The 15,421-nt window shown below is 44.0% G+C and overlaps 1 protein-coding gene across 5 annotated transcripts in view; it reads left to right on the forward strand.

The window, feature by feature from the left end:
- Positions 1–15,421, forward strand: part of GUCY1A1 (guanylate cyclase 1 soluble subunit alpha 1) — a 63,277-nt gene that overhangs the window by 27,024 nt on the left and 20,832 nt on the right. For 4 of the 5 annotated variants that reach the window (XM_060011914.1, XM_060011916.1, XM_060011915.2 and 1 more), the window contains 3 exons: positions 3,566–3,955; positions 10,589–10,650; positions 14,091–14,149. In XM_060011914.1, coding sequence (XP_059867897.1) covers positions 3,698–3,955; positions 10,589–10,650; positions 14,091–14,149 — 379 coding nt within the window. In that variant the 5' untranslated portion in view covers positions 3,566–3,697. The remainder of the gene's footprint in view (positions 1–3,565; positions 3,956–10,588; positions 10,651–14,090; positions 14,150–15,421) is intronic. The other variant, XM_060011918.2, reaches the window with a different exon arrangement.

A 15,421-nucleotide genomic window follows, 5' to 3' on the forward strand; every position in this document is an offset into this window, starting at 1 on the left:
TTATGAATGAATATTTACTTAATATTATCTACTATACTCTCCTTTATTATCTCCAAGTTGCACAGAACTGGCTCCATAGAGGTTCTCTATTTTAGGAGTGGGATGGGGAGAAGAGGTGAGGAAGTAACTCTGACCCTATAGTCAAAATTATATTTGGATTTAAATGCTTCAGTTAATTTGCTCAGCTTTTCGCAAACAGCAGTCAGCACACTGTGGCCTGTGGGCCCAGTGCAGCCTGTTTTTATGGGAACACGTCCATGCCCGGCCCTCTGTGTATCTGCTGTGGCCGCTTTCCTGCCAGCAATGGGGAGTGGAGCCACTGACTGCAAAGCTGAAGTGACCTGTGGCCCTTTACGGGAAGGTTTGACCCTGATCTACAGTGTGTGTGAGGACAGGAATTAGTAAACAGTAACAGTTATGTTGAGATACATTAAAGACTGAGAAGCAGACACTTGTAGAATTGAATCTTAAACGAAGCCTGGTTGAGAGCCCTAGATCTGTAGGTTTTTCAGAATCCACGTAGCCGTTCCTGCATCACCAGATTACCTTTGGGCCACTCAGCAGCCCACTGACGGAGAAGTGCCCTCTTCTCTGCCCACAGAATAAGAGTGACGTGTGATCGGGCTTCCCTGGTGGCGCAGTGGTTGGGAGTCCGCCTGCCGATGCAGGGGACACGGGTTCGTGCCCCGGTCCTGGAAGATCCCACATGCCGCGGAGCGGCTGGGCCCGTGAACCATGGCCGCTGAGCCTGCGTGTCCGGAGCCTGTGCTCCACAACGGGAGAGGCCGCAACAGTGAGAGGCCCGCGTACTGCCAAAAAAAAACACAAAAAAAGAATGACGTGTGATCACAGATTTGGGGTTTGACTTTAAGAAACAGAGAGTCACTTATATGTGGAATCTTAAAAAATGATACAAATGAACTTATTTACAAAACAGAAACAGACTCACATACATAGAAAACAAACTTATGGTTACCAAAGGGGAAAGGCGGGGGACAGGGATAAGTTAGGAGTTTGGGATTAACATACACACACTACTATATAGATGACCAACAAGGATCCACTGTAGAGCACAGAGAACTCTACTCAATATTTTGTAACAACTTATAAGGGGAAATAATCTGAAAAAATAGGTATATATGTGTCTAACTGAGTCACTTTGCTGAAACTAACACAACATTGTAAATCAACTGTAGTCCAATATAACATAAAAATTTTAAAAAAGAAAAAGAAACAGAGAGTCCTGGCAGCTTCTTCTGGCCAGTCAGCATCCATCATCCTCCTCAAACCCGATAACCCAGCAACACCCCAGGGGCTGTCGGATGTGAATTTAGCTTCCTTATTTGTCCCCGTTTAGGAAGTGAATTGTCCATTGTTATAAGCTTGTTAGTAACTTATCTGTGACAAGTTACAAGCTGATGCTTATACATATTAGGAACATACTGAGAGCACGGAGGGGCATAGAAAAGACGAGAAAATAATCGAACTCCAGTTCCAAAGACGGAAACATAAGATTTATTTTTTAACATCTTTATTGGCGTATGATCGCTTCACGATGGTGCGCTAGCTTCTGCTCTACACAGAGTGAAGCAGCTATACATACCCATGACGTAAGATTTTACCCCGGATGATTCAAGTACCACGAGCCAGTGAGCAGGAGAATTATGCTCTTGTTTGCTTTCTAATGTAAACAAAACCCGTATCTTTAAGATAAACTAATCCTACTGTATAAACTAAGCCTGATTACTTAGAAGCCAGTCTCACTTGGTAAAGTGAGTTTGGGTTCATCGAAAGGGACTGGCCGTGGAGGGAGAAGGACGCACATTTGAACCCTAGTTCTGGCACTTCCTAGCATCTCAAATGGAATGACCTAAACTTTGAGCCTCTGGCCCATTGGAGATAATAGTACCTATTCCCAATGGTTGCTGTGCGGCTTAAACGTAAATACAGAGTTCCCAGCCCTGTACCAGGCACTTAGTGGGGTTAAGTAACCATGGGTTCTTTTTCACTTTTTTTGTGCTTTTTGATTTTCCAAGTATGGAAATAGTTGGTGGACCCAAGCTAATCAAGATCATTGTATTGTTTTGTTTGGTTTGGTTTGGTTTGGTTTGGTTTGGTTTTTGCGGTACGCAGGCCTCTCACTGCTGTGGCCTCTCCCGTTGCAGAGCACAGGCTCCGGACGCGCAGGCTCAGCGGCCATGGCTCACGGGCCCAGCCGCTCCACGGCATGTGGGATCTTCCCGGACCGGGGCACGAACCCGTGTCCCCTGCAGCGGTAGGAGGACTCTCAACCACTGCACCACCAGGGAAGCCCTGTTTTTGTTTTTAATAAATTTATTTTCTTTATTTTTATTTTTGGCTGCATTGGGTCTTCGTTGCTGCTCACAGGCTTTCTCTAGTTGCGGCGAGTGGGGGCTGCTCTTCGTTGCGGTGCATGGGCTTCTCATTGCGGTGGCTTCTCTTATTGCAGAGCATGGGCTCTAGGCGTGTGGGCTCAGTAGTTGTGGCACGCGAGCTCCTTAGTTGAGGCTCGCGGGCTCAGTAAATGTGCCTTGCGGGCTGTAGAGTGCAGGCTCAGTAGTTGTGGCGCACGGGCTTAGTGGCTCCACGGCTTGTGGGATCTTCCTGGACCAGGGCTTGAACCCGTGTCCCCTGCATCGGCAGGCGGATTCTTAACCACTGTGCCACCAGGGAAGCCCAAGATCATTGTACTGTGGATAAGCTGAATTTACAACCACACGGTTCCACTGAAAAGTAACTAACGAGACGTGGGTTGCGAATTGTGTGGAGACTCAGTCAGGACATCAACAAAAACAAAAGTAAGAGGGAAAGTCGGCCAGAAGGGCCGTGCGGGTGACCTCAGGGACCCCTAGGAAGAGAGGCTTTCTTGGTTTACCCCGGTGTTGTCTGGATTCGGATCCAGAGACCCTGGCAAATCCAATGGCATGGTCTTAGGAATCAGGAGTTCTTTGAAAAACTATTACGTGTTTTTCATTTTGGTGATATTTTTAAGTTATTTTACTATTTATAGAGACAAGTATCTTCTTTGCCAGTAATCATTTCAATTAATTTTTTTCATGTAATTCTTTTCATGTAAAAGTCAGTGTTTCAGATCTAATCACATATACTTGGGCCTCATTATATATATTTTTTTCTTTAGGTATGTTTAGGAGACATTAGACATGAGATTCTGATTTTTCAGAAGAGACAGCACAGTGAGAACGTAGCAGTACCAGCAGTGACATGACATAGATGGAGACTCAGCGTCTGCCATAAAACCCTAGTGTTTCACTCTTGTGGAATCACACAGGACCAAATGGGCTATAAAAATGAGAATCAGTAGTTTGTGCTAAAGACACTTTGGAGAAAATTGCGTTCCGTTTGAACAATATTAAAATACTAAAAGGAAGTACTAGTATACTATGATGCATCCGTATTAAATCAAGAACTTTACCAGATGTTCCGTCCATTCATTGACATTTGCACCAGAATTTTTCTTACTTGAAAGTGACATAGCACTGGATGGTCTTTGCTTTCTCACACCTGCCTTTCTCTGTTTCCGTAGGAATCCAGAGTCGCCCCTCTTTCTGTTCTGACCTTCTGCTGCCCCTGGACGCTCCCGTCACCAGTGTCCCTGGTCCCGTAGTGGCTTCTGTGGGTCGGTCCCCGTAAGAACAGCCGCCAGGAGGTGATCACCATGTTTTGCGCGAAGCTGAAAGACCTGCAGATCACGGGGGACTGCCCCTTCTCGCTGCTGGCCCCGGGCCCGGTCCCCAAAGAGCCCGCGGGCGAGGCGGCAGGGGGCGGGCCCGCAGCTCCGGCCGGAGGGCAGGGCCTCTGTCCCGGCGACCCCGCGAAGAAGCCGCCCGGAGGGCTTCCTCAGAGGAAGAGTAGCCGCAGCCGCGTCTACCTGCACACGCTGGCCGAGAGTATCTGCAAACTGATTTTCCCGGAGGTGAGTCCCTGGCCTTTCGAGATTTTACTGATATTCTGAAAATGGCAAAAGGACGTTTTCCTAAGGAAAATGTGAACGCTTGCTCTCTCACTTTCAAGGCTACAGTCGATGTAGACTGTTTTCTGGAAACATTTTAAAACATTTTTTTAAAGCAGTCATTTTCTTAAATTGTGTTTTATCTGAAAATGTTTAAAATCTTGCGTGCTTTTCCAAAGCATCCTGCACTCTGACAGGCTTTATGGCTTCGAGCCGCTGCTTCACCCTTTGGCCTCAGCATCCGCACCTGAAAATGGAAATGCTCACACCTGGAGTCTGCACGGGCATTCAGTGAAACGATCCACAGCTCTCACCGCCCACAAGGACCCGTTTTCTACTCATGGATGCCAAGCTAGTTTTTATGGATCCGTTAGCTGTATTTTTAGAACCAAATTCCTTGAAGAATAACTTATTCCCTGCTGGGTTTTCCTAAGAGCATCATCTGTTCCCTGGCAACTTGCTGAGCTGGGAAGACCGCCACATCCTGCTGGTTCAGAGTCTGAAGTCTCCACTCACGCCAGGCCTGGCCTGCTTCCTTGAGTCAGGGTCACGGGCCTGCCCGTGACACCCACCTGCCCTCAGCTCAGACACATCTTTTTTTTTTTATGGTACGCAGGCCTCTCACTGTTGTGGCCTCTCCCGTTGCGGAGCACAGGCTCCGGATGCGCAGGCTCAGCGGCCATGGCTCACAGGCCCAGCTGCTCCGCGGCATGTGGGATCTTCCCAGACCGGGGCACGAACCCGTGTCCCCTGCATCGGCAGGTGGACTCTCAACCACTGTGCCACCAGGGAAGCCCCCAGACACATCTTGATGTAGCTCTGTGGGCTGGGCTGCACAGCCTGATGCCGTTTTGAGATGTGGAGCGCAGCCCTTAAGGGAATTCTGGAAAGACCGATGCTGTAAGGTCTCACTTATATGTGGAATCTTAAGAACAACAGCAACAACTCGTAGAAAGTACAGACTGGCAGTTATAAGATAAATGACTACCTGACCCTGCTGTGTGATGTGTAGGAAAGTCATTAGGCAAATCCTGTGAGTTCTCATCACAAGGAGACTTTGTTTTTCTTTCTGTTCTTTTTACTGTATCTATAGGAGAAGGTGGATGTTAGCTGAACCTATCGTGGTAATTATTCACACTCTATGTAAATCAAGCCGTCGTGCTGTGCCCTGTAAGCTTAGACAGTGATGTATGTCAGTTAGTTCCCAATGAAACGGGGGGAAAAAGAACCTGGGGACAGAGCATAGAACAGGTAAAATATCTTTGCAATGGATGGGGCATGTGGAGGGTTCATTGCCCCTTGGGGTCAAAGAGAAGAGCTGCTGAAAGGCTTCATGGTGCGTCTTCCTCCCTCTGTCAGTGTTCACGGTTTTATATAAATTCGCATCAACTGGGAGGCTGGGGATTGATGTGATCAGGCTGCAGCTCTCATCGTCCACGGATGAGTTTCAGTTGACTCCACACCACCCCTGTGCCTGTGTGGAGCACTGAAGAACCACAGACCGGTGACTTTTAGGAGTGGAAGGGACGTCAGAGAGAAACTTGTTTCACTCCCAAGAAGGACTAGAGAGGCTAAGTGACTTGACCAAAGTCACACAGCTTTGGAAGGATAGAGCCATTACTGCTGTCAACAATATGGACTCGAGTGACAAAGAAGAGACTTGAATGGAAGCTTGAAGGATGGATAAATTAGAGTTAGCAGGACGTTGAGGGAACTTATGTCAAATATAAAAAAACACAGTAGTACTTTGGTTCGTGGCCTTTGAGATGGAAATATTTAATTATTCTCTCTCTGCTCCAGTCACTAGCCAGCCAGCGTTGGCTGGGGTGAGGGATGTAGCCCTTCTCAGGCAGGTGGCTGGCATCACAGTCTGGGAAGCGGTTGGTACTCTCATTTCCAAGGACGGAGCGTGATGCACAGGGATGAACAGATGGTGAGGATGGACGGCTGGAGACCTTCCATGCTTTCCCTGGGTCTTGTCATTACCATGTTGGCGTCATTATTCTGTTTGATAAGTTTTGAGTTCCTACAATAGAAGTCATACACATGTTGGAACCTCTTTTCAAAACATTCTGAACACCAAACATATATGTTCCTGTTTTCCTTTTCTTTACTTAGAAGGATCTGCGTTGTTTGTTCGTGAGCTCACAGGAATAATCATCAGGGTTTGACTGCGCTGTCACGTAGCAGGGAAGGCGAGGACGTAGGCCTTCCAAGAGGCAGGAGGTGACTCTTGGCATCAAGGACCAGGACTCTTTTCCCACAACTGAGGCCATTTTCATTAAAACAGGGAACGTCCCAGGGCCGTGTAGATTACTTCATCCCCTGTCCGAACATCTGCGTGTCTTTGATTAAGTAGGACTTTTTTTTGAAGCCGATTCTTTTCAAGGGGACAGATTTAATGCTTAGCCTACTGTTCAGTTGCAGTTCTATCAGTAACCCAAAGGAAGAGACTCCAAATAGTATTTGATGGTACCCTAGTTCCTGCTTTCGATAATCAGATTTAACTCCCCAATTATGTTTTATGGGGGGACAAGTATATCCTTAGCAGATTTAGGGTGGGAGATGGCTTTCCAGAGTTGTGGAATCGTAGGTTACAGAAGTCCTTTTGCTCATCTAATGCAAACTTTTCCATAGTTTGAAGAAATTGACACATAAAAGGCCACTTGCTTTAAGTAAAAGATAACTGAGGAGGAGACTGGAATGTCCTCTGCACCTCATTCGTAATCTGTTGCTCTTTCTGTTACATTGTTAGCTGATTTTTCTTGAATATTCTCCCCAGTAATCCTGTAAGCTCCTCAGGCAGAATGTCTTTAAAGAAATTATGATATGGTATTAGCCACAGTTGTAGCAAATCAGAACCCACTTCCTGAATTGAATCGATTGAGTCAGATATGCTTATATAAAGGATATCATCCCAAATCCAAGACCTTGTGAGACTAAGAGGGTCTGAGGGCACTCCTGAAGTCTCTAAATATGCTGCAAAATATTGGGTTGCAAGAAGAAAAGAAGAGAAGTAGTTTTACAACATCCTTATGAGGGAAATATCCTTGGTCTAGAAAATCATTAAAAACTGTAGAAACACCCCATCCCAGCTCCTGCCATACTTAAAACCTTTCAATGACTTTTCATTGCTCTAACATAAAAATAAACTTTCTTAATATAGCCTCCAGGCCAAAAAAAAAAAAAAAACTGTAGAAAAGTTAAAAATCAACTGAAATAGCAACATATCCATAAACCAGACCGATGAAATTCCATTCAGAGTGTTCCCGACAATATGGCATCAAACAGCAGTTGTACCTGAGGTATTAATACATGAGTATCCTCGGGGGCTGTGTTGCAGTGATTGATTCTGTGTCAGGAGGCCTGAGGTCTCAGGAACGTTGAGTCCTGTTCGTGGATTTCTTGTGAACTGCATCATCTCAGGGTCTAGGCTCAGGTTGTATCGTAGAAGCCCTCGCACCAAGGTAGGAAACTATGCACCAGCAGCCTTTACCAATGCGTGTTTTGTCTGCAAAACTTGTTGCTTTTGTTTTGTCTTGTTTTGTTATAACAGTTTTCCGGAGGTGCAGTGGTGGGTGATGGAAGTAGACAGGAAAGCCTGGTAAGCCACAGTATCAGCAGCTTACGCTACTGCAGCTTTGCTAGGACTTTGGGACTTTCTTCTTTAGAAAAGCAAATTCTTTTTTTTTTTTAATTTTATTGGAGTAGAGTTGATTTACAACGTTGTGTTAGTTTCAGGTGTACAGCATAGTGATTCAGTCACCCATATGCATAGATCCGTTCTTTTTCAGGTTCTTTTCCCATATAGGTCATTACAGAGTATTGAGTAGAATTCCCTGTGCTGTACAGCAGGTCCTAAGTTCTGATTCAACATGGAAAGTCTGGAAGACACCTGTTCCACAAACCCCAGCAATGAGAGAGGGACCATTTCTCCTTGCTTACAATGGCAGCATATATGCTAGGAGGAAAGGACTAGAAAAAGAAGTTCCTGGTGGCAGTGGGAAGGAAATGATAGACCAGGAAGAATACAGACTGGCAAGGATAAAACCATGTACTTGGTGTTTTAACCGAAAGGTCAAGAGGAGGAGAGAGAAGGGTGGTGTCTCAACTAGCGCTCGGGGTGAGGAAGGAAAAAGTCTTTGGTGGCAGAATTGGATGGATTCTCTTTTCTCATTGCTCATGCGAAGTTCCTGGTCAGAGCAGCAATTCATATATAAACAAATGTAATCAAACGATTTTAAATTGGAAACAATCTAAATCCATTTTTGAACAAGCTGAAAGAGCAACACCTCGGTGCTGGCTTATATCTCCTCACTGATAGAAATGTTATAGACCAAGCCTTCAAGACTGAATAGCTGATGGGGGCACGGGGGTGATGGTCATTCATTCATTCATTCATTCATTCATCCCATCACTGTAGTGAGCATCTCCCGTGGTCAGGTACTATCTAGGTGCTGGGCATGCAGTAGTGAGCAAAACAGGTATTCCCTGCCATTTTGGAGTCTCTATTCTAGTGGAGAAGACAGAAAATAAGAAACAAATGTCAGGCAGCAAACGCCTGAAAGACAGGCTCGTGCAGAGGCAGTGACCCTCATTACGCGGCTGACCCCTCTTCCCGTATGAATAGGTTTTACGGAAAGATGGATGGGGCGGAGCTGAAACTGGCAGTCGCATATATAACTGATAAGAGTGCCAATTGCTACAAACTTCTATGAAATTAATTTGGAAAGAGCTACTGAAAATTAAAAATCCACAGACTTTAAGGGTTTCACTGAAAAAAATATAGCTTATGGACATAAAACGCAATATATGAGAGAAGAAAAAAGGCCCTTGAGAAACTGAAGATCCTTGAGCACCCCCGGCTGAGCTGCCTTGTTTACGGTCTCGGGTTTAATGTTCCCTTCCTCCTTCCCCGATTCAAGGGCTCTGAGGAACAGGCCCCCATTTCTCTTCCCAAAGCCATTCCCCACGTGCCAGGCATCCGGCCCTTGGTCGGAATCTGCCCACTGTTCCAGCCCTTCTTTCCTCCTGAGGCAGATGTGTCCTCGCTCTCCTTACCGGAACCGTCAGATAAATGGTTCTACGTGGTAAATCTAAGTTCTCGTTTCTTTGCAGCCCTTGCATTTTCTTTCAAGAAATTTCACATTTCTTTTCTAAGCTCTATATGCTCTTTAAAAACCAAAAGCTTTGGGGCTTCCCTGGTTGCGCAGTGGTTAAGAATCCATCTGCTAATGCAGGGGACATGGGTTCGAGCCCTGGTCCGGGAAGATCCCACATGCCGCGGAGCAACTAAGCCCGTGCGCCACAACTACTGAGCCTGAGCTCTAGAGCCTGCAAGCCACAACTACTGAGCTCGCGTGTCACAACTACTGAGCCTGCGCGCCTAGAGCCCGTGCTCCGCAACAAGAGGAGCCACCGCAATGAAAAGCCCGCGCACCGCAACGAAGAGTAGACCCCGCTCGCCGCAACTAGAGAAAGCCCGCGCGCAGCAACGAAGACCCAACGCAGCCAAAAATAAATAAATAAATTTTTAAAAAACACCAAAATTTATTTTCATGACTCATTTTATTAAAACAGAAGCTTGGTCTATTTTGCTTAACTTTACTGTCTCACTTGACCAGTGGAAATTCCAAGAGAAATATAAATAGTTCTCAAGGAAAAAGGAATTTCACAACTTGGGATATAGCCAGAGAATTCGCCACTGTCCTCTGCGTAAACTACACAAAGCACTGGTGGCTATATACACACATAGATACATATGATTTTTTACGGAATGCAAAGAAATTACCAGTGCTTTACTTCCCACTTATCAACAAGCTGTTAAGAGAGATTAATAGTATTGAAGCCAGTGTTTAAAACTATGCAGGCTTATGTACAACTATTTTGCAATCTAGGAAGATTCATGAGATACTCAGAAATCAATAGAAGAGAAAAACACTGCAAGTATTTGGTGAAGATTATTCATTCAAAGAAAGGAAATGAGTGCAAGTTCGGGGAAATCTGAGATTTGTTTCAATCAGTGATCAACCGACCTTGGTGACAGATTGGATTTAAGGGATAAAAGAAAGGGGAGAGACAAACTCGGGAGTTTTCTAGAGCAGGACACGTAAACCATACATGAGACAGAAATGTGGGTTTGTGGGAAGGGTGGCGGTCACTGGGGTAGCTGGCGTGGGTCTGTGGAAGGAGTGTGAGTCTCTTGGCTTGAGCGCCCCTGAGACTGAAGTCCTGGCCACACACCCAAGGGGTTTCCGGCCCCCGAGGAAGGGGTGCCCGCGATTCCTCCACGAAGGCTTGACTTCACCAAACCAGGTCTCCTGTTTGATTCCAGCTCTGTGGCTGTCAGTGAGCGCCCACCGAGGGCAAAGCCCACATCCAGACTCAAGTGAGTCTGAGAGCTTTGCTTCTGCCCAAGTGTGAAAAGCCCATAGAAAATCTATCCCCTTTTTCACAGTGTCAATTCACTGCACTTATTAAAGTAACTGCTTCTGCTTCTTCATAAGGAGCTTTCAGCACCAATTTTCTGTAAAGTATGTATCTTCAAGAATATGATTATTTAAGGGAATGTTTAAAACTTTTCCTTTCAATTTTCAGTTTGAGCGGCTGAACCTTGCCCTTCAGAGAACACTGGCAAAACACAAAATAAAGGAAAGCAGGTAAGTTGAATCAGTTTAGTTGCATGAATCTCTGGTTGCAATCGCTGACACAGCTGCTAATAGCCACCACTGAGTGATGTATGCGTGTGTTTTGAATCGTTTTGGTATGCCGGGAACTGGGCTAACACTCATATGAAAGCAAGTGTATTCATTTTTCACATTTTATGTATCACTGAGCTCAGGTTCCTGTAAAATATCTGGGCTCTTAGAGCTGTTCAGGCAAAGGCAGAACTGAGTTTCAAGCCTGGGTTTTTCAGAGCCCATGATTTTAACCATGTTGCCCTGTGCTGTTGCTTTTAAAAAGCTCCCAGAAGGCCTGTTCTTTCCTAGCAAGGGATATTCTGAAATGTTACAAAGGTAAGGCGTGGGTCAGAGCAGAGTCCTTGCTTGAAGAACACTACCGAGAGGCTGGGACCTGCCTGTCCCTCCCCCGTAGCCTCGACCACAGGTTAAACTTTCAGCTCCTGCATCAGGAGGACGGGAAAGGATACAGGGGCAAGAGGAGGACCACTCAGGGGTTTGGGGCAGTACTCAGGGATGTGTTTCGGTATTTTTCTAACTGGTTCGGTTATACTGGTGTGCGAATACCAGTTCCGTTTGTATTTGTTCTTCTACTCTGTCTTTGAAATTTTCTTTAAGAAACCTTTCTGTAGCCGTTTCATATATAAGGTAATTTTTTTTAAAAAAAACAACCTGACTTTTAGAGTTCATTTTAAAAATACATCTCGGCTCATTTCCTGCCGGTGGACAACTTGATTTGGCCTTGTTTTGGTTTTCCTGAAATCGAAGAATTATTTCATGGGCAAGTAATACAATAAACACTTGAGTTCAAATTTTCAGACTCGAACTTGAAAGTTTTGCAAGCCAGTATCATTGTCGGGAATACTTTACGAGTTCATTCATCTGTCTGCTGCTCAGGAGTGGGTAATCGGCTCTGCGGATCATCAGGGCTGAATTTCCCTTGCTGACTAACTGGTCCCACACTGTAGGCAGCAGGCAAAGGCAAGAAGGGGTCAGAGACAGGTCCAAAAAGAGAGAGTGTGAACCTATGTGTCTGACAGAAGCTGTGTTTACAGAGTGATACGGAAAGCATTCCAGAACGCCTCTGACCTTAATTCTCAGGCAGGCTGATAAGATAGCCAGCAAGTCCTGTAGCTGTGCTACTATGTCTGTCTGCCTAGGGCTTTGCCAGACAGTTTACTCAGAATTTATTCTCAGGGCCTTGTGTCCTGAAACGTGCCTCAGCTAGATGCAGATATTCCGTTAGGATGTGTTCCCAGAGACCTATGTCTTTAAAAAGAAATTCTCAAAACTTAAAAAAATTATTTTATTTGGAAATTTAAAAAAATCTATGACCACTTCCCTGACTTCTTAGAGCTGCTCATGCTTTTAAATTGTCCTCATCACTATTCCACTGTTGAAATAAGATGAAGGACCTTTTTTCTTATGAGACTGCCTGCTGATATGCTAAATGGCTTCTCTCTGCTGTCTTTCTTTAGTTCTTCGGGACATTGGGCCTTTCTCCCCATCTTTCTGGCAGGTCAGCTGCTGTTTCTACTGCAGTCAGTTTGCTGCCCGCTGAGGGTACCTTAAATGCCCCGTCCGCCACCTCTGTTAAGTGAATGAGTTTTAGTACAACCCGTTATGATACCTCTTTAGGTTGGTTGCACAGAGAGCTTTGGGTGTGTTTCTTTTTCTAGGACCTTTTGATCACATCACAGCATCACGTGTGAACTTGTGGCTGGTGTGTGTGTCTCTGTGTACAATATATGCACATTTGCTGGTGTCCATGCAGGCTTACAGCTTCTCGTTTTTTCTTTTTTTTTGAGGGTAAAGAGAGGGAGCTTATTTTGTTTTTTGGGTTTTTTTAAATAAATTTATTTATTTTGGCTGCACTTGGTCTTCATTGCTGCGCTTGGACTTTCTCTAGTTGCAGCGAGCGGGGGCTACTCTTCATTGCAGTGCGCGGGCTTCTCATTGTGGTGGCTTCTCTTGTTGCAGAGCACGGGCTCTAGGCGCACAGGCTTCAGTAGTTGTGGCGCACAGGCTCAGTAGTTGTGGCTCGTGGGCTTCAGTCGTTGTGGCGCGCGGGCTTCAGTAGTTGTGGTTGGCGGGCTCTAGAGCACAGGCTCAGTAGTTGTGGCGTACAGGCTTAGTTGCTCCGCGGCATGTGGGATCTTCCCGGACCAGGGCTCGAACCCGTGTCCCCTGCATTGGCAGGCGGATTCTTAACCACTGCGCCACCAGGGAAGTCCCAGGGAGCTTATTTTGAATCGCACTGTGTGTTGTTTGGATTAGCTAAGCTTTGCTGGGAGTTAGCAGAAGAGGTCTCTGAGCAGCTTTGCTCTCCTTCTTTAGAAAAAAACCCAGAAGTTGCTTAAGGGAGAAGAAGGAGCAAATGTAAAGACTGAAAACATAACATAATATATAACAAAGGGTTGGGGGGTCTCTAGATTCAAACTAGATGTAATTCAAACTATTTAGATAAGAACATACAGAAATATATATTTCTAGTAACCTAGTATTTTAAATAATTATAAGCAGTATACCTTTATGCAATCAAGTAGCCAACAGAGCAATTTCCTTCTCAAAAATATTTCCTTTTGAAACTTCTCTACATGTATCGAGCTTTACTGAAATCTTTTTAACATTTTAAATTCATGCCTGTTTCCTCTTGCCTTGTCTAATGGCAAGCTGAACCACAAGTAGAACTTGGGTGTCTTTTAATCACTTCAGTAGTTTGGCAAATTTGGTCATAATCAGTCTTCACTGTCAGAAATCATCAAAAAACAATTAGGCAAACAGTTGAAATTACAAAAACCTTCTATCAGTCAAAATGTATGCTGTCATATTATCAACTTTTGCGCTACATATAGCAGCGCAGAAATTGAATAAGGAATAGGTTTCTTTAGTTACTAATTTTTATGTAAGATCAAGGATAAAAGTTTAATGCAATGATGTCTGAGAGTTAAATATATAGAACCAAAAACTCAAAAGCAGGATGCACTATGTATTTGCTTTAGAAAATAATTAAGAACTTACTTAAAAGTGAAATCCCTCAGTACAGAGATTTTTCTTCTTGGCTGGGTTATCAGAAAACCCCATGCTGACTTATTATCATCTTTTCCTGGCCATTTCATACCACTGGTTTTCTGCCAGTACAGCCTCTATACTATTAGCCAATATGAAGTTAGCTTCAAAGGTAAATGTACTTTATAAGAAATGATGAAACACTCTAAATCAGGTATATTCGGGGTTTTTCCAACATTGTTTTGGGTTTGTACATGTCACTGCTCCTTTCCTGTAAACTTGACAGTCAGGATTTGCCTCTACAGAAAAGGTAGTTTAAATTATTTTCTGTCATCATTCCTGTATGTTATAATCTGAAATTTTAGCATTCACATGTCAGTTTATAATTTAAGATATTGAAATAATTTCAGGAAATCTTTGGAAAGAGAAGACTTTGAAAAAATAATGGCAGACCAAGCGATTGCAGCAGGTAATAGAATTAAGTATATGCAATTAGGAAATAATTATACTTGTAGAACTAATGTTTTACCTGTAAACAAAGATTTTCTATTCCTAGAAAATATTTAGCTGGAGAACAAATATTTTCTTTAAAATATTCCTATTTATTTGTTGGTAGCTTCCAGTGTGAAATGTTCAATATCACGTTTTGTGTTAACACAAAGAATAACTTTTTCGTACTATATGTCTTTGACCTCAAACATTTCCTCTTCTCACAATGTTTATTTGCTGAGAAGTAGATAAAGCTGCGTGGGAGGCTGACTCATAGGCGTTCACAGGCTTTGGTCTTGAACTTTAAGTGTTCCTCATTTATGCATGAAAAATTCTACTCAGCAAAGTAAAAGAAGTAATTTTTTTAAAGGTTGGAAGCAATCACGGGAAAAAAGGTGAGCAGCGCTCTCATATTAATCCTAGTTTGGAGGAAACAAGCAGATGAGTGACTCTGTCATACTGTCCTTTCCAAAGTCTGAGTACATGAACCAACAGGTTAGATGTTTCTCAAAGTACAAGATATGAAGAACTTGATGATGATGATGATGACAGTGGCGATGGCTGACTTGTACTGAGCCCTTCCTCCGGGTCAGGCGCGATCCTAACCTGCCCGCCAACCCTGCCATGGCAGCGCTGTGGACAGGGCACTCGGGTTTCCCTAAGTCACAGATGAGAAGAATGTGGTACACAGAGTGTAAAGAACAAAGGACATTAGAGGGAGAAGCTGTGGAGAGTAGATAATATATTCCAAACACCTATTCAGTCAGGTAACATCAAACAAGAATGCTGTTTTACTGGAAAACAATTACTTCATATCGTCTCTAAGGAAAAATGACAAAATTGAGTTTCACCACCAGTGATTTAGATTAAGTCCTGTATCTGATGCTTATACTCCAAGGGGGCCAAGACCCCTTCAGCAACATGTACCACTGTTTCCGTTGTTAACAAGGTGGGAGAGCTTTTTCTGAAATGGACTTTGTCCTGTGATTCCAATTGCTCTTTTATAGTTAAGCTTCAGGGAGATAAAAAGTCATATATTATACTCAGTTGATCATTCTTTCATAATTAACTGACTTGGGATTCATATTAGGAGTTGTCCAAATTTTAGAAACTAATTTATGTAGATAATTTAAACACGGGTAGTTAATTTTGGTTGGAAATCTTATTAGCCGATATAAAGCAAACTAACTCGTCAGAGAGAACAATATTAAAACCAGTAACAGCACGTCTCTGCTAAGATGGCGCATTTGAT

Source organism: Delphinus delphis, chromosome 5 (assembly GCF_949987515.2).
Source record: "Delphinus delphis chromosome 5, mDelDel1.2, whole genome shotgun sequence".
NCBI classification, from domain to species: Eukaryota; Metazoa; Chordata; class Mammalia; order Artiodactyla; family Delphinidae; genus Delphinus; species Delphinus delphis.